Genomic DNA, 22,952 nt, shown 5'->3' with positions numbered 1-22,952 from the left:
TTCCTAACTTATTGTTTCCTCTAGAGCTCACTAGGACTCCATAAAAATTTCACCACCGTTCCAGCTTAGTCTTTCCGTTCCAACGCTTCCCAAGATGTCCAGTCAGCAAGATCCCTGGAACGCCCAACAGCGTCCGTTGACCCAGCAGTTCAAGTAAGTAAATTTAATACTGTCTGGAAGTGCCGTGTGTTGCTATCTTTGTTGGCTCGATTAGGAGATTTTCACCTGAGCGAGGCAGTCATGGATAACATTCTCGATAAAAGTACATCAACAGCAATACATCACAGATCATCGTTGCTAGATATGAACAGTATTAGCGATGTTGTTACTGGTCTTTATCGATCATGTTTTCTGCTGTCGTCGGTCTGTTATGCTACCCAAAATAGTATAAGAATTCACTAGCCTCATGTCTCCTTTTTCATTTAAGATTTCATCAAATATTCCTCCAAATGTTACCTTTCTCGAGAATAGACTTCCTAACCACGTCCATCGCGTCCAATTCCCCTCCATAACCCATACTAACATCTCTTTAGCCGTCTGCACCCTCCAGTACTCCCTCCACCAGCAACCCTAGAAGCAGGTATGTATCAGTTTTTGATTGCCCCAACTATATGCAGGCAACGAATGGAAAATGAAATATGAGATAACTCATTTTTCACTATTGATCAGTTATCAGAATACTAACAAAATTAGGTGGACAGGCGTTCTATCCCTTGCCCAGTTTGCCGTCATTAGGTAACGGAGCCGGTCATCCACAGCCCGGTCACAGCTTTAACATCCCCTCCATAAACCCCACTGGAGAAGTACAAATACATAACGATCCGAACAGACAGAGTCAGGAGTTGAGGAGACCTTCAAATGTCGCTATAAATCCTCCGGCTCCTCAATTACCTCCTCCTGCAACAATTGCTGCATCTACTGCTGAACAACAACAGCAACAACAAGTAACAGCGCAGCATTCGACACAGCCTCCTGCTATTGGAGGAGGCATTCCTAACAGATCTTCTACCACGAATGTCTACAGACCACTCAATGTGAAGGATGCGTTGTCATATTTGGACCAAGTTAAAATTCAGTTCTACAACCAGGCTGATGTGTACAATAACTTTCTTGATATCATGAAAGATTTCAAGTCGCAGAGTATCGACACTCCAGGCGTCATCGACAGAGTATCTACTTTGTTCAGAGGCCATCGTAACTTGATACAAGGCTTCAACACCTTTTTGCCACCTGGATATCGCATTGAATGCTCTTTAGATCCGTCGGACCCCAATCCGATTAGAGTCACGACGCCTACAGGTACCACTACCAGACCCAATATCAACAATGGCACCTATGGTCAGAGATGGGGCAACGAAGAACAAGGACATCAGCAAATTGCAGCTGGTCAATATTCTCAAGACCAGCAGCAGCTTCAGGCTCAACACCAGATGCAACAACAGGTTGCTGAAAATGGAGGCGGCCAGATCGAATTCAATCATGCTATTTCCTATGTTAACAAGATTAAGACTAGATTCGCTAACCAGCCAGATATTTACAAGCAGTTCTTGGAAATCTTGCAAACGTACCAGAGAGAACAGAAACCGATTGCCGAAGTGTACGAACAAGTAACAGTTCTTTTTGCCAATTCGCCAGACTTACTAGACGACTTCAAACAGTTCTTGCCTGACACCAGCAACCAAGCCTATGTTCAACAACAAGCTCAACAGCAAGCAGTTACTGAAGGAGCTTACTCTGCCAATAATGCTACTGCGCAGTTACCTCCAGTAGGCAACTTTCAGCCTCCTACCGGCTTGAGTCCTAGTGCTGCTCAGCCATATCCTCAACAAAACTTTCAAGTACCTTCTGGTAATCCTGAGCCACATGGAATAACTGTAGTTACCGAACAAGAGTTGCCTAAAAAGAAAAAGTCATTGTCAGAAGGATATACATACGACAATTATGAAGATGCTCAAATCTCGAGCGTCAGAGGAGGACCGCAGGTCAAGACTGGTACTACGAAGGCAGTCGCTTCTGGTAAGAATGGGCCTGTATCTACAATTACAGTAAATCCAACATTAGTGCCAGGAATTCCCGAGCCTGTTCCACCTTCTGCCAGTGTCAAAACGTCGTCTCTTCTGGAAGAAATCTCATTCTTTGACAAGGTCAAGAAGGCTATCGGCAACAAACAGAGTTACAATGATTTCTTGAAGATCTTGAATTTGTATTCACAGGAAATTATCGACAAGAGAACTTTGGTCGAAAGAGTAAATGGCTTCATTGGCGACAGCCACCCAGACCTATTCAACTGGTTCAAGTCCTTTGTAGGCTACGAAGAGAAACCTCAGCACATCGAAAACATCACATTCAAAAAGCATCAATTGGAGTTGTCATTGTGTAAAGCATATGGTCCATCCTATAGACAATTACCCAAAGCTGAGACCTACATGCCTTGTTCTGGTAGAGATGAAATGTGTTGGGAGGTGTTGAATGACGAATGGGTCGGACATCCAACATGGGCCTCTGAAGATTCTGGGTTCATTGCTCATCGTAAAAATCAATATGAAGAAATTTTGTTCAAGATTGAAGAAGAAAGGCTTGAGTTTGACTACTACATGGAATCCAATTTGAGAACTATTCAGATTTTGGAGACTATTGCCAATAGAATAGCAAATATGACCCCTGAGCAAAAGGCAAACTTCAAATTGCCTCCAGGATTGGGACACAATTCCACAACTATTTACAAAAAAGTTATCAGAAAAATCTACGACAAAGACCGTGGGTTCGAAGTAATCGATGCTTTGCATGAGAACCCGGCCATTGCCGTTCCCATCGTTTTGAAGAGATTAAAACAAAAGGATGAAGAATGGAAGAGAGCTCAAAGGGAATGGAACAAGGTTTGGAGAGAAATGGAGCAGAAGGTATTCTACAAATCGTTGGATCATTTGGGTTTGACATTCAAGCAAGCTGATAAGAAGTTGTTGACCGCCAAGCAGCTTGTGAGTGAAATCAGTAGCGTCAAGGTTGAACAGCAAAACAAGAGATTGCACCCTCTAACTCCCAAGCCACAAGAACAATTGAGCTACGTTTTCAAAGACTACGATATTTTGAAGGATATTTTGAAATTAGCTGATGTTTTTATCAACCGTTCGTCTAACTACTCTTCGAATGACAGAGACAAGTTGACCCAATTCTTCCAATTCTTTGTTTCGTTATTCTTTGGTATCCCTACTGAAGATATCGAAAGGGCTTTAACGTCTAGAGGTAAATCCGAGAAAACCACTGCTGATGAAACTGATGAAAATGGAACCACTTCCGAAAATGCAGAAGCCAGTGGTCAATCACTTATTCCTAAGAAGCGTAGCCGTGAATCTGATTTGTTACGTGATGTCTTGAAGAAACAATCAAAGTCAAAGAAAGATGAACGCTCTGATTCTCCTACTCCACAAAGTAACGATCTTGAAGAACAGGAATTGGTCGATGAAGTCGAGAAGTCCAGCGAATTGTGGATCAAGACTGCCAACACAAAGTTTTCCTTGAATGACGATGACAGTGATACCAAACGCGACAAGTACAACTTCTTCTGTAACACTACTATATATGTCTTTTTCCGCCATTTGAGAACTTTGTATGAACGCTTGGAAGAAATCAAGGCTATGAATGAGGAAGTTGGTAAGGAAATCAGAGCTCGTAGACATCCTCGTTTTGCCAAAGATTTGAATTTACTTTCTCACCAACTTGAAGACATGGGTGTCGAGATTCTTGGAACTAAGGATTGTTACTTGCAAGTGTTAGAGTTGTCGGAAAGATTGATTGAAGGTGAGATCGAGCACCAGTGGTTCGAAGAATCCTTACGTCAAGGGTACAGAAACAGAGCCTACAAAGTCTACACAGTAGACAAAGTTGTTCAAGCCATGGTTAAGCACATGCATTCAATGGTAACTGATTCCAAGACGTCGGAAATGATGGTTTTGTATGAGTCTGACAGATCCAGTCCAACGTCTACAGCAAAGGATCAAATCTTGTACAGAATGCAAGTAAGAGCTTTGATGTCAACTGATGAGAATATGTTCAAAATTACGTTTAAGGAGAGTACCAACAGCGCCAACATTCAGTTTGTGAGCTTAGATGATTTGACTATTAATGACCACGAAAATGCAGAAGAGGAATACAACTACTATGTTACAAGTTACGTTATGTCCCATCCTACTGAAGGTGTACCAGCTTCAAAGATTAACATGCCATTTTCGAGATCTTTCATTGAGTCTGTTGATGAAGATCAAGTGGAAGGTAGAGTATCGTCTGGATTGAAGGTTTCTGTTTGTGAAAACTCGTACAGATTGTTTTTTGAAGCAAACTCCCATGATGAGTTCACTTCAAAGGTTGTATACAACAAGCAAGCAGAAGATGGAAAGAAGAAATCCGAAAAGGTTGATGCTTTGAGAAAGCTAATCAACGATGACGAGGTTGGTTGGAAACGCGGTTTGGCTGGTGACGAGGATGCTAACCTCTTAGATCAGCAAGCCAAAGCTCTCTTTGAGAAAGGTAGCTCTGCGTACTTTCAATTTTCAACAAAAAAGGAAGTTGTTGAACCCAAAAAAGAAGCCGAACCCCACACTGAGGCTGTTGCTCAAGTTTCAGAAACCGAAACAAGGCATGATGCTGATGCAACTGTTGTTCAAGAAAATAACGACACCACTATTCAACAAGATGTCAATGACACAACTACTGATGAGACCACTGTTAATCAGGATGACGCTAGTATCATAGCCGAGGGTCAGACTGAACATTCCACCATTACTGTAATTCCAGGTAAGGAGGCATGATCGATCGCTACAAAGTCGAATCTCTACATGCTATAAGTAAAATTCAATTCTCTTATATACCAATGGCATTTAGCCACTTCATTGTATTCAATATGATATTTATGATATTTAGTTTTAGATGCATAAACCTATTTGTATGACACTCTAATACTCTAAAGTAGCATTCAATATCTACCTAAATCTTCCTTCAGCGGCTTCCCTTGCTAATCGTTGAGTTGCAATACTATGTGCCAACTTCTCTCTCTGATCGAGTCTTTTGGCTACGTACTTTTGTTCTCCCTTGATGATTAAGATTCTCAAAATGATATCTTCAATAGTTGTCTGAGTGACTATTTCCGATCTCGCTTCTCTTGCTTCTCTCATAGCCTTTTCTCTCGATTTTGATGTGGCATTAGCCATAATAGTCTTACTCCGAATCAAGCTTCCAGCTCGAGAAAGCCCTTTCTGTGCACCATTGATAGATGGCAATGAAGCATCGTTGTCGAAATTGTTTCTGTTTCTTAAGGCAGATACAAAAGCTGGTGAAAGTCTATCAACTTCCTGCTCTAAGTAGTCTAGTCTACTATCGTAGTAAACCGGTAACACAAGCAATGCTTGATATTGTTCATTTTTTAAATCCAGCATAGGTAGACCATAGCCATCATTGTGGAAGAATTCTTTACAAAGAAAGTGGAGCCACAAAAATACCGTTTCAAGTTCATTGTTAGTGAGCATCTTTCCAAAGCCACTGATTCCGATTGAACTTGTGATGTTGGCGACAGCAGACGAAACTGCAGTTTGCCAGCCTGAAGCTGCAGGTGGAGCTTGTGCTGTGAGTTGGAACGTCTTTGCACTGGCTAGCTTGGGAAGCAATAACTCGTCCGCACTTGCAAGGACGACAATCCAGGCTGCAAGCATTACCTTTAGAAGAAGTTCATTTGTTAAGTACTCGGCAAGAACCTTCAAGTTCATATTCAAGTAATCATATAGAGGCATCATGGCATCATGAACTTGCTCTTCTGTGGGTTTAAGGTTCCCATTGTTTCCACAGATTGATCTCAAATTGGATCTTGAGAAGCAGTAATGGATAAATCGAGAAAACTTCTCCACAATCAATTTGATACATCTCTCCTGGGATCTCTTAAGGGTTCTAAACGCTCTGCCCATAACAAATACAGCATCTTCACGTTCACTTTCTACCGCAATTTCAATTAATAACCTACCTTGGGTATCCAAGTCCAAGTAAATCTCTTGAGGAATACCATCATGTTTAAATCTTCTTGGGTCCAATTGGATAAGTGCTCTCCCACAAAGTGAATGAGTTCCAAATTTCTCATCCCAGACAGTCGCAGAGATTGTTAATGACGTATTTGGATGCAAGTTCATTTCAAATTCTTCATCCCACTCAGGCTCAGTGGTATGATTCATAGTTCTTGTTTTTCCTATCGTCTTTCTTGCTGCTGTATCTATCAATGTAACATATGGACGCAACGTTGATGGGGCTCCAGAAACAGCAGAAATTGAAGTTTTCAAGTTCTCTGCTCGAATTAAACGTAATGAAACCACATGACTCAGGTAGCTCTTTTTGGACTTTGGATCATAAGAACTCACTGAATTGGAAATTTGCTCTGGATCCAAAACGTCTTCCAATCTAGCCAATTGCTCCATCATTGCCGACAAGTTATTCAACGCCACACAAGTCTCCGGTTTGAAATTATAAGGTTCTTCCAAATCCAATTTATTCGAACTGTTCTGGATATTTGACACTACACTTTTCACTTCATTCAACCAACCCCCAGCGCCACCCTTTTTAGCGTCAAGCTTTGCCTCCTGTAACTGCAAGAGTCGCTTCTGCTCCTCTTCATCGAGTTCTTTTATAATCTTCTCTGTAATGCTATTCGCATAATGCAATGTTCCATCGGATATACTCTTGAGTAACTTTGTGTATACCTTTGCAAGCTGATATTCATTAGCCCAATTCAAACTCTTTAAAATATTTAAGAATTGCTTAATGAGTGAAAACATATCCAAAACTGAAGAACTATATTTCTTATCATCTCTTTCCAAGTCAATTGGTTCATAAGAGTCCATTTCAATAGATCGATTAACGATATCGTAGATCTTCTGACCGCTTTCATCTGCCCAAGATTCAAGATACGGGTAGAAGAAGTTTTCCAAATTAAATTTAAATGCAGAATCAGGTTCGCTAACTTGATTGTGAATAAACCGTATCTCGCTCAAAGATTTGTATGCCTCCATTGCATCACCATAATGTATAAATTCCCCTCTATTTGCAGCGTACGCTTTGATATGATCGAGAATATGTTTGGCGTCTGCCGAATACATTGTAGTCAAAACAGCTGCAACGACACGAGAAACGTCTAGGAACCCCAACAATGGATTCTTGTACCGTTTCTGAAGAGTCCTGATATCGCTGACCATGTTTTCAGAAATATCAAGAACATGCAGAATATTAAGCGTATCGTCTCTGGGTACTATTCCAACCAATTCAGCGTATCTAGCACCAGCTACATTTATGAGTGACTTACTAAGTTTCTTTTCCCATTTCCTAACCAAACCAGACTCCTCCACTCTGCGAAATAAACAGTCTGACTCAATATAGTCTCCCAATATAGCAAGATATGGACCAAACTTGGGACGAACAGTCTTACTACAGATCATCTGGAGACAGTCTTTAATAGAAAACATAGCTTGATTATATGAAAAGGTCAAATTCTTAAACCATTCATCTTGATCTCTCAAAGACCACGTATCTTTGGCATCCCAATCTAGTACACCATCCTCGGTAATCTTCTTGCAATAGTGGAAAATCTTTATGGTTGCCCCAAGATCGATCGGTCCCACATCTTTAGCGTTTTCCACAGGCATTAACTTATCTTTCAAGACGCCCGATAAATGGCTAGCAGTGAAGATAGCCGTCGACCTCGTTGTATAGTCTAAACGCCATACTCTGGCACAGACGTTGAGCAAGCTTATTTCAGCTTTGGAAAAGATAGTTTTATCGGGATCAGAAATTGCACCGGGATTCTCCTTGAGTTCTAATTCTAGACAAAGCTTTATCATGATAACAAAATACAGTCTGGTCAACGTCGTTCTGGGAAACACGTAGAAATCCTCTTTTTCGGGCACTGGTGGAATCGGTAGTAATTTCATTGCAGGTGGTACTTGGTATTTCTTTTGGAGTTGCTCGCAGAACGCAATCTGTCTTTCTTTCCAACTTTGGTAGGCATCTCTTGAAGTGAAGCTTTCCGGTGCGAACAGGCCCAAATTCTTGTCTAAAAAAAAGAGCACTTGTTGGATATCTTTCTGAAGAGGCTTTTCTTGGGCAATATCTTTCAATCTGAACACATCCTGTTGGATCTTGACCTGATCTAATGAGAACAATTTCTGAAGCAATTCGATCCACGACATGTTCATGTCTGTTACACGGAACGAAGGCTTCGGATACTGAGCATTTGAGTCCAGAATTGAGAGGTTGCCCATGGCCGAGGTCGACAGCGACACTTTAGTTGGCTTTAGAGAGTCCCTTGTCTCCTGGAGTCTTTCAATGATTGCTTCACTATCTTTATCCTTAGTCACCAATTCGATCAATTGTTGTACGAAAGTCTCTTCCTGTTTGAAGACAGCAACGCTGATATCATGTTGTGGAACTGTATCCAATTTGACAAGCTCTTTATTGGCGAGGGCTACGAATTTCATAACCACATATTCTGGTTTGTTCACCTTCTCGAGCTCAGATTTGAACGATGGCTTCAAGAGTTCGTTGTAAAAGGCGAGAAACGATCTTCTGGTGGCATCATCGAGCAGATGACCTTCCTTTTTAAAGGCGATACGATTGAGCCGTTTTTCGAGGTTGGCTAAGAAATTGGCTGGTAGCTTCACATCCTTGTTGGAATCCAGACTACGTGATTTCATATAGAACTTCGACAGTGATGACGATAAAGAGTTGGAGGAAGCGGCCGAAACGTTAGGAGATGGAGCAGGACGTGGTAATGGGGTTCGAAATCGGGCTTCGTTGCAATATTCCAAGATTACTAGCTTTAGCACGCTCTCGTAGAGTTTCGTGAGATCAATCGATTCGTAGTGCTTGTTGTCTGCTAGAAGAATCAGCGACAGGGTGCTCTGGGCACGAGCGCTGTCCTTCAAACGTCCGAGCATCACAGACGGCTACTACAAAGCGAGGTCGAGGTTGTTGGGGGTGAAGTTGGAGTTGTGGGCCGTTGTCTTACAAGATAGCCCATAAATATTTATTATGTGTTGTGATCAATGCTTGCATAGACTGAGCTTGTCGCATTTTGCGTCGCAAACAGAGCTGCGACATGAAAATACAAAACAGCCGCACTGCACAGTTGCCGTCTCATCTGGAACTCGCGCTAATGGAGTAGACGAGTGTCTCAGGCCGTTATGTATGCTGTTCCATGTTTGTGTACTGAGGCATCAGGTAAGGGACTGGCTGGCATCAAGACGATATCGCCATTCTCTTTTGGTGATGTTGTTATTTTCGTTTTGATTTTTTATTTTTATTTGTTTGTTTTGGTGTAGAAAGTTCCTACTTTGAATCTGAATCTCTGAATCAGAGAACAAGGCAGACATCGCTCATAGTACAAGACAAATGTCACACATTCTAGGCTGAGCAGGTAGAAGAGCTTGCTTACTAGATAACACTTGCTGCGGTACATTTTCGGTCTTGAAAATGGCTGCTGGCAACTTCTTCCTTCTGTATATCTAAGGTATCTTTTATCTTTAGATCTACTCTCGTCTTTCTACTCTATCTCTCTTGTGTTATATATTGCAACTGAACAATAAGTATTACAGTAGTCATGTGGCTGGCCATACCTATGATACATTTTGAAATTAGTCTAAAAATACAGAATGGTCTACTCTTCTTCAGATTCGTCGTCGTAGTCGTCCTCGTCGTCCTCCAGATCCTCTACATATTTACTCTTGCTGTTCGTGATCTTCTTAGGGGAGTTGCCGTTACTAGTAGGGACTACAACGCCGCCTTCCCCTACCTCCTCCGGCTTGAAGATATGCTTCGACAAGATCTTGTTCATCTCGAATGCTCCCACCTTTTCTAGATGCAATGTTAGTACAGAAATATCACGAAGATCTCTAAACAAAAATTACACATACTCTTCTTGAACAACTTCTGGAGTTTTTCATCGCACATGATCTGCCGTTTATCGTCGGGATTCTGGAGCTCGTTGTCCTTGATATATATCCAGAGCTGCTTCACTACTTGTGGTCGTGAAGTTCGCGAAATCCCAAGGATATCCAGAAGTTCAGTAGATAACACCATTTCCTTGTTGAATCCAGTTTTGGCAAGAGTGCCAGCTTCACGCTTCTTCTTCTCCTTCTTTTTCGTGTCAACCTTCCGCTTCGCTAGCACCGTTCTGGCACGCATCACTGGCCCATTAATCTCGGACTTCAGTAACCGAGCAGCCATCAACGCATCCTGCCGTCCTATTTCTTCTAGTCTCTTCTTCTCGTACTTTTCTTCCTCGGCTCGCTTGTCCACCAAGTCGTAGTACCGACCCAATATTAGGTCATTGATACTTTTCTAAAAACGTTAGTGTCTCAGTTCAATATTAAGAGTATTATTGGTCTTTTCAATAAACTCAATTGTATATCGCTTCACTTACCTTGTGCGGCTGGAGGTCTACTCCAAAGAGCTCCTGAAGTGCATTGCGAATTCTCTTCACGGTAATCTCTTCCAAGTTAGCGACACTCAAGATAGCCTGTGTTGTTCCGTTAGTATGTTACTCTAGCAGTAAAGTTTGTTTTATAATTTTCATGCTTTTCTTTCAACACAATTATGAAAATTTATCTATCCATTTCAATTCTCAGTGGGATGAATTTCCAGATCTCATGTTACATACGTCAATTGTGGGGAGATACTTGTCTGGAAGGTACTCAGTACTCATTGCGGTGGTTATAGTTAGTCCTCGATGTAACCAAAACTGGTTAATATGGAATTTCCTTCCTTCTTTCGCCAGTCTATGCTGTTCTGCTAGAAAATGATTAAACTACAAAAATAGATAGCCTTAAGAGCACCCCTTCCAGAACAAGTCCGTGCCTTTGTGCAGGACATTCCTCTCGCTTGGACAGGGCCCCATAGGACGATACGAGATTAAATAAAGGCTGGATAAATTTTACAATGAGAAAGTGAAAAGAACGAAGAGTTGGAGGTGACTTATAACTTTAGCTCAAATTCCAGTAGTCGTAAAGAAAAGTTTTCTCTCCGTTCAAGATACTCCTACAATTGAGTGTACGGATATCTCTCCAATCTGCACCATATGCTTCTCTCGCATCCACTTCTACTAGAGAATGGAAACCGTACGTTTGCTGGAGTTTTTGCCAGAATTGGCAAGAGGATTACTCTGTTTACCTGGCATTTGCCCATATCGGACTCTTGTAGCGAACGAAACACTCAGCTGCAACTCCAAGCTAGTTCATGCTACCCTCTGCTAGCAATTGTTTACATGTCACGTGATGCTAAAGTACTAGCCTTCTACTTTATTTGTACTACAGCATGGATCTAGTTTCAAGTGTATTTCTATTATACAAGGCTATTTATGCGTGTAACACATCTGTTAACAATGTTGTCTTACAGTGCTGAGTATCCGAGAAAAAGCCGAATACCAAAGACTGCAATTAGTGCTTCTAACCACGGTGACTTTTCGCAGAATCACCAGAATTGTAATTTTTTGATGGCTGATGGTTATCCCTATTTTGATGTTATTGCCGATGTTGAAGTAGTTGATGTTAATGTAAATGCAAAGTAATTGTCCGTATCAACACTTTTAGTGTTTCGTATAGACTTGATCGAATCATGAAAGTAAAGCTACTTAGGATTGATTCTTCAAGTTACGCTTGTGCTGCAACTCGTTCTTCTTGATCAACTTCTTTCTTTCAGCACGCTTCAACGTTCTTGGATCTATTAATTCTTCATCTGGTTTCACCTTGTCATCAACTTCAACCAACCATTGGCTGTCCAAGTCCTTGTTCTTACCCTTGTAGCCCCATTTTGGAACCCATTCTCCCGTAGCTTCATCGTACACCATCTTGCCGTCTTTAGCCTTGGCCTTGATACCCTTTCTAGCAGCAAACTGTTCCCATTTAGTAGGAGGTTTAGCCTTTGGAATAGACTTTTCTCTAGGTAATGGAGTAGTAGGTTCTGGCAAGTGTATCAAAGTCATGGTCGAGTTCTGACCTGTAGAAGAGCCATGTGTGTCGGTAGTTGTTTTCACTGGCAACGACAATATCTGGTTTATCAAAAGTTGTACGTTGTCTCTGGTGACAGAAGCCAAGTACTGTTCCTTCTGGGAATCATCTTTCAATTTTTCATTGTCCAAAGGGTTAGGATCAAAGGTAGCAAGATTGCCGAGGTCAAAGGTGTTTGGGATGAGCTTGTCTACAGTCACTGGTTTATATTCCTTTTCGTCAGACATCGTGTTAACTAGCTATTTTGGTATGAGTCTAGATATGAACCTCTAGTGATTGAATTCGATTTTTCACTTCTATAGAGGGATGAGGTTCAAAAAAAAATCTTTGTCGCAGAAAAATTTCGGGATGTCGTGCATGTCGCGCAGGTTCCACTATAAAGTATGTGCAGCTGATATGGTTTCCTAGATTCGGGAACTTTGTACAGAACTCCGCCAGATCCATACTGACACTATGGTCATGACAGTTACCGCTCCTCCTGCCATGACAAGGTGTTTGAAATTCTCCTGGTCTGTAAAATCCGGTTCGCTTTCTAGACCCGGCGTAGCTGTACTTGGCATCTTAGCCGCATCTACTAGTTGAATAAATAGTTCGTGTAAAGAAGTAGTCCAAGCAGAAGAAATATGTAGTGGGGACCCAAGATATAGGTCTCTAGTGTAGTTTTCTGGCTGCACATCTGATCTCTGCTGTTGTTTATCTAAGTCGGCTTTAAGGGCTACGAATACCGAAGGAATCTCGTCAAGCAAGACAGAATACTTATCTCGTAATTCAACAAGATATTGAAACAGTTCTGGATCGGAAGAATCATAAGCATAGCATATGACATCACACTGGTCTAGCCTCAGTTTGTTTTCAAGGATGGCAGACTCGTGGACTCCGAGCTCTTCGAGAATTAAGTAGCACTGTTTTCCCCCTCTCAATTCAATATCTTTGATACACAATCGAGGTTTAATGGTGGGCGAATATGTTTCACTGTATGATCCACGCAAGAACAGTTCAAGAAGGGAACTTTTTCCTGACTTAGGTGCTCCTAAGATGAAACAGTTGAATATGTTTCTATCATTGACGTTCTGTCTGTAGAATTTACCTTGTTTCTGTCTTCTCTTACGAGGCTTGGTGATTCTCAATGCCTTGACTGAAATATCTTCATCGAACCCTAAATATGCCAAATACTCCAATGTTGCCTTGTAGTCCAAAAAAGTGGTCAAATTCCATTGTGCCAACCATCCTTGCAATGTTACATATCCTGCCTCATTACAAACTATGGAAGATGGGAAGTTGGACTCTTGCCAGAGCTTGGGAATTCCAGGAGTAGGTCGGAACAAGTTGTTGAGCTCTTCTTCGTTAAGTCCACCATCATTGTCTTTGTCAAATTTCAAGAATAAGTCAACAAGAAATCGATACCCTGTTGGACTCAATTCTACACTTGAGTTGGGATTTACGTCTAGTTTTGGAAACAAGAATCTATCGTTCAAAGACAATGAGTTTGTATAGTGGTAAGCTCTCAATATGCCCCATATCGTTTCGTGTCTGCCAGTTTCAGCGTAAATCTTGTTAAGTAAAATGAATCCATCTTCAGAGATGCCTGTACTTCCCGAAGAGAGGTCTGGGTATATCCTCTGGTCTAGGGTTTTTACTATCACGTCATATTCTGCCTGGGTAGCCAGCTTTCCAAAGCACTTTTTGTGCAAATCAGATAATTCTTCAAAATTTAGATGTCCATCTTGATCCTTGTCACAAAGGAAAAAGACTCTCTTCAATGCAGCGATAGCTGATGGTTTTAAATTGCCTTCTTTAGAGTCGAAAATAGGCGAAATGGGATGGGTGATCGCTCTTTGGCATAGATAGAAGGCCTCCACTACGTTGTAATTGGCCTTAGCGCTACATCTCACGCAGGCTTCTATTTCCTTGAACTCATGGATCAACGGAATGAACTCGTCAGTGTTCTGAGTCTTTAAAGTGTCTTTTGGCAAAAGGTCAGATTTGTTGGCACATAACACTATGGGCAAATTGACTCCCATAGATCTGAACATCGGCATCCAGTGCAATGAGATTCTTTCATACGTATAGTGGTCAGAATATACAAGCCAAATAACATCGGCTCGTTTCAATTCCTTTTGTAGTTGTACCATGTCAGACGATATTGTATCTATTATCACTGTCTTGTTAGGTATATATTTCAGTACCAACTTCATTCCAGTCTCATTGAACTTCTGCAACGATTCATCTTTCTTCAGTGGATGTTTTCGGGACTTCTTGGAGCTCTTGCCCTCAGTGCTCGAGGCATATTCCAGAAAACTGTTGGTATAGTCGTCTCCAGATATTGTTATAGGTGGAAGTACTTCTTGCTCCGTGATAATTGTTTCTTTTATTAGTGACGATACGAGGGACGACTTCCCTACAGTGTCGTCTCCGCATACTACCACTCTAAGCGTGTCTTGCGACATTGGGAATATTGTTGGTGCTGTAGCTCTAAAGAATGAGCAGACGATTGCGATTCTTATGGTGGAGCAAGTAGAATTATGTGCGCATGAAATTCAGACAGGCAATATTAGCTTCTATTTTCCAGTAGTAATTCTTTGAGTAATTCTGGTGGAATTGACATATATATTTCTGAGCCATACTATTCTCTCGTATTCTTGAAGTAAATTGAATCTAAATAGAAATCCAACACATTAAATAGCTAGAAAGATTGTCTTAATTGGTCTTAATTGGACTTGGCGCATTCTACAGATGTGTCATTCACCAAACATATATTTCTAGACATATAACATGGTTTACAGACTTTAACAGTCGCATTTATCTATTGAGTCTAGTGCAAATACTCTATCGTAGTCTAGATAGCCATCTTCTCTGCTATATAACGAAGATTGCTAACGTAATGGTCTTCAATGCCATCGCCTACACCTGCAGCCACCCGCAAAACCAATTCGTTCAACTCGGCACTACCAAGAATATCCACATGGTCGGCAGTCTTGGCTCCTCCTCTGATGTCATACCTATCTGGTTCATTCATAATCTCTACGATAGTCACCGGGATTCCACTAGGATTGTATCTCAGCTCTGAACCCTTCTTCCACTCGTGGCACATAGTGTGCGCCAAGAGAGAGACAGTACCATCACCATCGCCTAGATACACAGGCGTTTCGGCATCAGGATCAATCACCTTGTGCAATCCGGTCTGCAGATCAGCATCCACATAATTGTAGGCCCTCTCGGTAGGTTTTCCCACTCCGTAGAAGCAAAAGATTTTCATGTCTGGAGCGTTTGGCAATGCCGCTTCCAAAGGATTGGAGAACTTCAGGTGATCCTTGTTGTTTCTTTCAAGCTCCTCCTTTGTCTTTGCAATTCCATACGAATACTGATGTTCTACTCTTTCTTTATACCAATTTGGAGACTCATCGAGTAACATGTCGATACTTTGTTCAATAGTGAAGTTCAGTACTGTGCCGTCTTTCTTCTTGTGTCTGATAAAATTTCCAAATGAATCGTTGTTCTTCTTAATTGCACCTTCTACATCTTCAGAGTAATCTGAAATATCGTCGTCTGGAGCTCGTTCTAAATCTCCCCATATAGTTGATCCTCCTTTAGGGAGCATGCCTGCGATTCCTCCGAAGGTCCGCAATAAGTCTACACGTTCTTTCCTGCTGAAAAACTGTTCTAAACCGTAGACTGCCAAAGCATTCAATTGTACTGTATCTTTCATTTCACCTGAAAGAAGAGCCGGAATAGTTTTGGGTGTTCCAAGAGTCGAACCGGAGATATCTACAAAAGCTTCAATGTGATCATTAACCCAATTTGGACCACCTCCGCCGTAGTTTTCTGCTTCGACCCATTTCAAGAAGTAGTAGGAAATCTGAGCTCCCATAGAATGGCCGACTATAATCGACTTTTTACCATTCAAGTTCTTGGTGACTTCTATCTGGCTCTTAATCTTAGAAAAGTAGCCGTCTCTCTTTTCCAAATCTAGAAATGCCAATCTCCAGTCGTAAGAGGCAACTTGCATAGTATTGGGTCCATATCCAATGACAGCCAAGTTCTGAAGAATCTTGTTCCAGATCCAGTAGCCCACCATGAAGTAGTCTGCGGCCTCGAAACCCTGAGCAGCCCTCATCTTAATATTGTGAGGGTCCAATCCTGTCACCGGATCAAGCATTATATGTTTCAACCAGCACTTCTTGTCTAGAACCATGGTCCTGAGCATATAGAAGGAGCCCCAGAGCCGTTTCCGGAAGTGGCTAATGGAAGGACAATCCCCTTCGGTAGAGACTCCCCAGGACTCAATTCCAGTGGAGATGACCCCCGGCACCAAAAGAACGTTATATTCCAGGGTCAAGTTCATTGTAGCTGCCAAGCGTCTTCCTACCGAAAAAGAATCTGGCGAATATTGTAAAGCATCATCCTTCTGGCCCAATTGTTCACTCAAAATGCTCTGCAAGCCTACTGGTAAAATATCCTTCCAATCCTTCCAGTCTTCAAAGAAATCGTTGAATCGATCTATCCTTACAATCTTGTCTATCTCGTTCTTGATTGAGGGATTGTAGTAGGTACTATAGCCAATGGTGAGAAATAGCCCAAGGAAGGCACCAAAGATGAAGACAACTCTTCTTTTTTCATGGAACTTTCTTTTTGACTTTGACGAAGTTGAAGAGGAAGAACTTGTTGATATGATTGGGGGTCTAGGTGTGTCCTTCTCTTCAATTGAGCTCGGTTTGCCAATATGCTGATGGATATGGTGGCCCTCTTGACCATCGGGTCCGGTGGTATGGGCAGAGAAGACTTTACCGAGGTAAGCTACACCGGATGCCTTGGCAGCACCCTCGGAAACGTCTAGTGAATCTTCCAGTTTGCTCCGCCTTCTGTTGGAAAGATTTGACATGACAGCAACGACGCGTAAGCAAAACAAGTTAAAAAGATAAGAAAGAAGAAAAAGACTCTTTTTTATCTTTAACTGGTACTGTTTGTGAAATTCGAATAATATTAATAAATATGCAAAGCCTCGGAAATGCGTGTCAGCCCGGATATGGAATGTTCTTTGCGTTCAACAGATGCAAAAATTAAGACAATTGTGATTTGTACGAGAAGTTCTACATTATCTCTCAACTACATGATATGCCTCGCTTATATAGCATATAGTGTTTCATTACATAATATCAAACTACTTGGATATATCTGCCCTGTCTTCCTCAAATCCCATACGAGAGACTTTCACGTGCATATACCCCATATTTCCATTAAAATATACCATTACTACAACGACTCTATTCCCTACTCTACTAATTAACGACAATAATAACCTAACCTTCCTCAAAGCGCATCCATAGTGTAGTCGTACTCAATTCCAGGGGTCACGCTGGCGATGAACTTCAAGAAAATCACCAAATATTGGTCTACTCTGATAGAATCCTCGGCTTCTGGTCCAGCAGCAGCTTCAGCATCCTTTCCGGTATCTTCCTGGGACTTGTCCGATATATTTGTCTTGCCCAACTCTTCACTTAAGTGATTTACCTCTTCTCTGGTCTTCTTCAGCTTCGAATGCTTCATCAAAACCTTCATCACCAGAGAGTGCTTGCAAGGGTGAATTGACACTGAAGTTGTGTTGTGCGCTACCGGTAAGTTCTCAATCGTGGCCGTCTTGTCTTTGTAGTCAGCATTGATGTCTTCAAACATCTGGTCGGGCGTGAGCGGAATTCCATTAGCATTGAATCCAACCAAGTACATTTTGGGAACTCTATACGATGTCAGATACGTGATGTACATGTCATACTTTCTGACACTGCCTCCGTCATTGCGAATATCAAGATCGTCGAAGTCCTCCAAGTTGTCTCCGTCGTCCTCGGCCCCTTCGGCGGTGACATCGATCAAGTCATCAATATCGTTGATTTCTTGTGGCTCTTCCTCTTGACCATCCTGTGGCTTGGTAACACTGACCACCTTACGGGATTTGACCCAACCGTCACCTTCTTCATCATCCTCATACTCTTCGTCGTCGTCAAAGTCTACGTTGCCTCCAGTAAGATAGTTTGATGCTCTTTGGTAGCTGGGAACATGTCTCGTTATAAGAAACTGTTTATCAGCAGGCAAGAAGCTCTTCTGGAGGTTCTTGGGGCAAGTCGACCATTGCCACGTAGGAAACTTGTAGACCAAGTAATCGCCAGCCTGGACGAACTCCTCCGGACTGATCTCGCCTGTGGTGGAGAAATTGGAGTTGTGGTTGATGGGAGTCAAGTACTCTCTCAATGAGGATAATTTGGATCTTAACATGAGAGGCAAATGTGAAATGTGTCTATTTGATTATTGTCTATTTGAAATGGTCGGTCCAGAGAAATTCGTTCGTTCAGAAATTTATGGCAGCCAGTACAAATAGTTATAGAACTGCGTGTGAATTTACTACGTTTCTGCCCTTAAAGAAAGCAGATGGTGGTTATCGCAGGAGAAGTGCTACTGATTAGATAACATTGTGTGTTCAGAGTCATTTGTCCGGTCACGTGAATATTACGGAAGGGATGAGTACGGATACGATGTTCCTAGAAGAACCGTGCGAGTAGGAATTGAGCTGACTTTGTATGCTACATTTTTGAGGTTGTCATCTTGTCAGTATACTAATATTGTTCTGAATATGAATTTTGGATATGAGGATATTGTAGGATTGTAGGATTGTAGGATTGTAGGATTGTAGGTTGTAGAAATGAAAAGAATTAAGAATTAAGAGTGAAGAATTAAAGAACTATTCGCAAGAGATACAAGAGATACAAGAGTTAAGCATCTGAAAACAAATATACTGTGGCCAATGGCAACGAGGGCAAAAGTAGTAAAACCTACGACACTATTCTAGTTAATCACATCTTTTAGAAGTTGCCAATGCAATTTGCTCTTATTTGGCATTTTTCTTCTGGAATCTAAATCGTATTTTTGATGGGTGCAAAATTCGCACTTCAGCATAGACAGCACCACTGCCAGAGGCTACGTGGCAATGAAGCTTCGTGGTTACGTAGAAGTGACTGTCGCGAGTGCAACTGCTCCAGTCGTACGTCATAACAATAACAGGAATACGTAGCGACGTGTTTGTAGGCATTGCAACAATATTGCCAGACGCAGACAATGGGCTGGAGAAAATCCATGTCTGTTTACGAGTTCGCAAGCGACGTTTCTGCCCTGCGAACAATAACAATAATAGTCTTGTTCCAACGAAGAGAATGTAGAGCGCGACCGGCTCCCGGCGTGAGCTCGACAAGAGACTGGTCATGCGCTGCGTCTATCTGCGACACGAAAACAGAGATCTTCGGGGCAGCAAGCGGGAGGCCACGGCTTTGGCCTGGCTCTGCGACTGGGGCAGTCAAGCTGCAGCAATGAAGGGACAAAACAGGCGAAGAACGCCAGACGAGAGCAGCCCAGCTGTACACACCTGCTGAGGTACACAGATTTAGCATCGCGACTAATGTACGGTTTAGTTTCGCGCGCAGGAAAACAAGAAAAAAGACGAGGTCGCAGAAGGAGTCGCAGAAGCAGTGAGCTCGACCAGACAGCCTGCTCGGGCTGCGCTGAAATTGCCACCACACACTGTGTAGAATACGGCACCGCCTCCAGCTCAGTCTCCACCAGCCCACCCCCACCAGACCAGGGACCACAACTCCCACTCCAACTCTTTCTTCACGCTCCAGCTTCCCCAACAACTGAGCCCACCAATTGCATTCACATACGTTACTCGCCTGCACCCACAGCTGCAAAATCCTCGCACCGCGTGCACCCACCAAAACATCAACAAACAACACGGTCGTTTTTCACAGCCAATGTCCCCCGAAAAGGTAAACACCAAATATTTACCTACCAGTTGGGACGTCATCAAACACGTCCGGCCATCGGTGCCAGGCCCACTGTTTGTGTTTTGCTGCTTTGAAGCTTCATTACCCTGCCGAATCGGGCCCAGGCTGGTGCAGACGCGATCTGCCGCTAGGTGTTTGTTGTGGTGGTACCCTTTTCCTGTCTTTGTACGTTCTCTATACGCAAACTTTGTGGTCGTGCTACTTATAGGTACATGTAGCTGTATATGTTTTGGTTCCTGAGTCTGGCGTAGCTGTATATTCATTTGAGTTGCTTTGATTTTCCACCAGAATTGCTCTCTTCTTTACCTCTTCATCTTCATCTCCATCCCTCCACCGTCTCTCTTTCGTGGTCTGCTTTCACTGCCGTGTCTGTCTGGTGCATCTCAGACATCTCCGTAGATCAACTGCTCACAAAAAACTCTTTCGCTCGCTTCAGTTATATTCACTACTTTTCAGTAGCACTATTCTTTCTGTCTTTTCCCACAACACCAACAACCACCAGCCCTTTGATGTCCTTAACCTCCAACAGAGTCGCCTTGGCTCCCATCAACAACTCCCGTTTGAACTCGTCGGCTTCCGCCTCGTCCAACTCCACTCCGCTCAAAAAGAAGAAGTACTCGAGAATCAACTTGACTTCTTCCACCTCCATAGCATTGACTCCTCTGTTCAAGAAAAGACACTCAGATCTCAACACCGCCGCCAAGTCCTTCACCTCCCACAAGAAGTTCTCGCCCATCAAGTCCATCAGCTTTTCCGACTACCGCTCCACGTCTTCTACGTGTTCTTCGCCTAACTTCAAGATCTCGTCCAACCGTGTTTCCAACCCTGGACACGCGTACAAGAACGATGCCGCTGGTTTGGCTGCGACAAAGTTGAAGTTGAAGTTGCAATTGGCCCTCTACAAGTTGCAGCAGAAGCAAAATGCCAAATCCAAGTTGCTGTTGCTGGCTTCAGAGACAATTGTCTTCTCCAATTGCTCCAAAACTTCAACAAAAAAGTCGATCTTGTCGCCTGCTTTGGAATCAAAGAAACTGACAAACTTGCCGTTATCTCCTTCTGCATCGCCAACGCCAGCAAACAAAGTCTTCATCAACAACCAATTGCCTACACCTCCAGAACCGGCACCCTACTCTTCCTCCATCAACATCAACTTGAAGACCAGAACCAAGTTGTTGAGCGCTGCCGCCTCGTCCTACAAAATCAACAAGGACCGTCCTTCATTATCCAAAATTGCATACAACAAACAAATAAAATCTAATAGAAACAACCACAAGTTGAAGTTGTTTCAGATAAAAAAGAACTCAATCTTCCATTCCAGCAACTCCATGACAGAAAAGAAGTTGCCCTTGTCTCTTGGTCAATTCAACCAGGTCAAGCTCCCCAAACTCACTCTTGAACACAACAAGTCCAACACGTCTTTAAATATCGCAACTCACGTACCCTCTGCCATCAACTCCTTCTCCCAGAACTCCTTCTTGCTTCCCTTTGCTGCAGCTTCAGTTTCTGGCTCGGTCAGAATCCCCTCCATCAAGTTGACGGCACCAGCTGCATCGTCTCTTGCTTCTTTCTCCGAGAACGAAACCAACGCCTTGCCCTCTATCAACAAGATCTTGAAGACTCCAATGAGACGAGCAAACTCCACTCTTTTCTACAACAATAATAACAACCATAGCAACAGTAACCAAAACGACGACACCATAGACGAAGACAACGACATGACCATTCTCAATACAACCAACAACTCGACAATAAACGCTGCTGCCAATACAAACAACGGCTCGATCTTGTCTGATTCCAACGAAAAGGCCTCGAGTGACGAGGACAAAAACAAAACCATTCTCACGTCGTCGCCTATCGCCAACCTGTTTGGAACCCCCAACAGCTTCAGCGTTGCCAAATCGTTGTTGCAGTTGGGTGGTCACTGTGCATGATATAATGTTACATTATCACACTCGTTGAACTCAACTGAGTGGATCTGTCCTGACACATGTATTATTTTATTACGACTTCTTCACTTTCTCGTCTGATCTGTATTAGCTATTTGCATTTACATGCTGTTTACGATATACTATTGTCACAGTGTCTTTTGTCTGTTTCGTTTTGTTGTCTTTATGCTTCTGTATTAATTTGCCCGGACAGCCAGCATTTGCATTTGAATAAAACCTTTATTTCATGTTCAAAATGAGCCTATTTATGAACTTCATGGGTAATGAGACCTATAGAGATGATGGAACCTCGCTCAGGTTCTTGCGCATATCTAGATATGTAAAAATGATTCTTGTTTAATTAATATACAAACATTAATAATTGCTTCAAATATAAATTTTTGTTGGCATCTATACAATCTATGGCTCGGTATTTCTATATTGACTAAAACTTACCGTTGAGCAAGTTTCTGATCATATCCTTACCGGTGAAGTAGGAGGTTCTATAGAAGGTGTGGATGTCCAATGTGGAACTGATGGTGTCCATGAAACCAAATGGCAACATAGCAGGGATCCAACCTTGAGCCAATTCCAAAGCAAAAGCTTCACCAGGCATAGCGTATTGCTTGACGTCTCCTCTTGGCAAATGGTGGCAGTCTCCTGGCAAGTACACTTCTGGAGCCAAAGCACCAGGGTAGGCAGCAAGCTGCTTACCACTCAAGATGGTGAAGTAGTCGTCAGCAAAGTGAACACCAGTGTGACCCTCTGTTCCAATGGCAGTTCCAAAGAAGATGAGGTATTCAGAAATCGAAGCATGCAAAATGAACATGGTACCCATGGCACCACCGGCGTTGTTGTAGACCCAGTCGTCAAAGTTCAAGTCGTTGATGAGATCTGGGTATTCTGCCTTGATCTTTGGAGCCAATTCAATCATGATGGCAGTGGCATTTCCATCTGGATGGTTGGCGATGACTTCTCTGGACAATTCCACCAACTTGTCCTTGCTGAACCTGTAATTTGTAGGCAACCAGGTGTCGAACAAGCGGTCCAAGACACTGTAGAAAAAGAGAGGAATCAAGATGTAGAATGCGTATCTCATTTTGGCCAGACGGAAAATTGCTGTATGATCTCTACCTGACGATTTGATCTGAAGTCCAAATAGTTGATAAATCTAT

General features: G+C 42.5%; 9 protein-coding genes across 9 annotated transcripts; 2 read left to right on the top strand and 7 right to left on the bottom strand. All coding sequences in view use genetic code 12, as the record gives it.

The window, feature by feature from the left end:
* Positions 1 to 94: 94 nt before the first annotated feature.
* On the top strand, positions 95 to 1,016 carry PICST_32737 (predicted protein; the record flags this gene model as incomplete). Its single annotated transcript, XM_001385753.1, has 3 exons — positions 95 to 153; positions 534 to 580; positions 694 to 1,016. Coding segments are annotated over 3 exons (429 nt in total), but the record flags the coding sequence as incomplete, so codon positions are not given.
* A 102-nt stretch (positions 1,017 to 1,118) lies between these two features.
* SIN3 (transcription regulatory protein) lies at positions 1,119 to 4,805 on the top strand (the record flags this gene model as incomplete). The annotated part of the gene is made up of 1 exon (XM_001385752.1): positions 1,119 to 4,805. One exon carries the CDS (start codon positions 1,119 to 1,121, stop codon positions 4,803 to 4,805), a length of 3,687 nt encoding a protein of 1,228 aa, XP_001385789.2.
* Positions 4,806 to 4,976: 171 nt separating this feature from the next.
* PICST_48230 (hypothetical protein) lies at positions 4,977 to 8,963 on the bottom strand (the record flags this gene model as incomplete). Its single annotated transcript, XM_001385414.1, has 1 exon — positions 4,977 to 8,963. The coding sequence occupies one exon, from the start codon at positions 8,961 to 8,963 to the stop codon at positions 4,977 to 4,979; it is 3,987 nt and encodes a 1,328-aa protein (XP_001385451.2).
* Positions 8,964 to 9,891: 928 nt separating this feature from the next.
* PICST_61327 (predicted protein) lies at positions 9,892 to 10,365 on the bottom strand (the record flags this gene model as incomplete). Its single annotated transcript, XM_001385413.1, has 2 exons — positions 9,892 to 10,152; positions 10,177 to 10,365. Coding segments are annotated over 2 exons (450 nt in total), but the record flags the coding sequence as incomplete, so codon positions are not given.
* A 1,288-nt stretch (positions 10,366 to 11,653) lies between these two features.
* On the bottom strand, positions 11,654 to 12,256 carry PICST_61583 (predicted protein; the record flags this gene model as incomplete). Its single annotated transcript, XM_001385412.1, has 1 exon — positions 11,654 to 12,256. The coding sequence occupies one exon, from the start codon at positions 12,254 to 12,256 to the stop codon at positions 11,654 to 11,656; it is 603 nt and encodes a 200-aa protein (XP_001385449.1).
* GON1 (possible rho-like GTPase involved in secretory vesicle transport) lies at positions 12,250 to 14,480 on the bottom strand. The gene has a single exon (XM_001385411.1). It carries the CDS (start codon positions 14,474 to 14,476, stop codon positions 12,434 to 12,436), a length of 2,043 nt encoding a protein of 680 aa, XP_001385448.2. The 5' UTR covers positions 14,477 to 14,480; the 3' UTR covers positions 12,250 to 12,433.
* Positions 14,481 to 14,768: 288 nt separating this feature from the next.
* LRO1 (phospholipid:diacylglycerol acyltransferase) lies at positions 14,769 to 16,919 on the bottom strand. Its single transcript, XM_001385410.1, has one exon. The coding sequence runs from the start codon at positions 16,906 to 16,908 to the stop codon at positions 14,866 to 14,868; it is 2,043 nt and encodes a 680-aa protein (XP_001385447.2). The 5' UTR covers positions 16,909 to 16,919; the 3' UTR covers positions 14,769 to 14,865.
* Positions 16,920 to 17,336: 417 nt separating this feature from the next.
* On the bottom strand, positions 17,337 to 18,293 carry ATG3 (protein involved in autophagocytosis during starvation; the record flags this gene model as incomplete). Its single annotated transcript, XM_001385409.1, has 1 exon — positions 17,337 to 18,293. The coding sequence occupies one exon, from the start codon at positions 18,291 to 18,293 to the stop codon at positions 17,337 to 17,339; it is 957 nt and encodes a 318-aa protein (XP_001385446.2).
* A 3,850-nt stretch (positions 18,294 to 22,143) lies between these two features.
* Positions 22,144 to 22,915, bottom strand: ERG2 (C-8 sterol isomerase). The gene has a single exon (XM_001385408.1). The coding sequence runs from the start codon at positions 22,874 to 22,876 to the stop codon at positions 22,223 to 22,225; it is 654 nt and encodes a 217-aa protein (XP_001385445.1). The 5' UTR covers positions 22,877 to 22,915; the 3' UTR covers positions 22,144 to 22,222.
* Between the last annotated feature and the right edge of the window lie 37 nt (positions 22,916 to 22,952).

This window comes from Scheffersomyces stipitis, chromosome 6 (assembly GCF_000209165.1).
Source record: "Scheffersomyces stipitis CBS 6054 chromosome 6, complete sequence".
Taxonomy (NCBI): Eukaryota; Fungi; Ascomycota; class Pichiomycetes; order Serinales; family Debaryomycetaceae; genus Scheffersomyces; species Scheffersomyces stipitis.
Note: the sequence above shows the minus strand (reverse complement) of the source record. Positions and strands in the feature narration are given on the sequence as shown.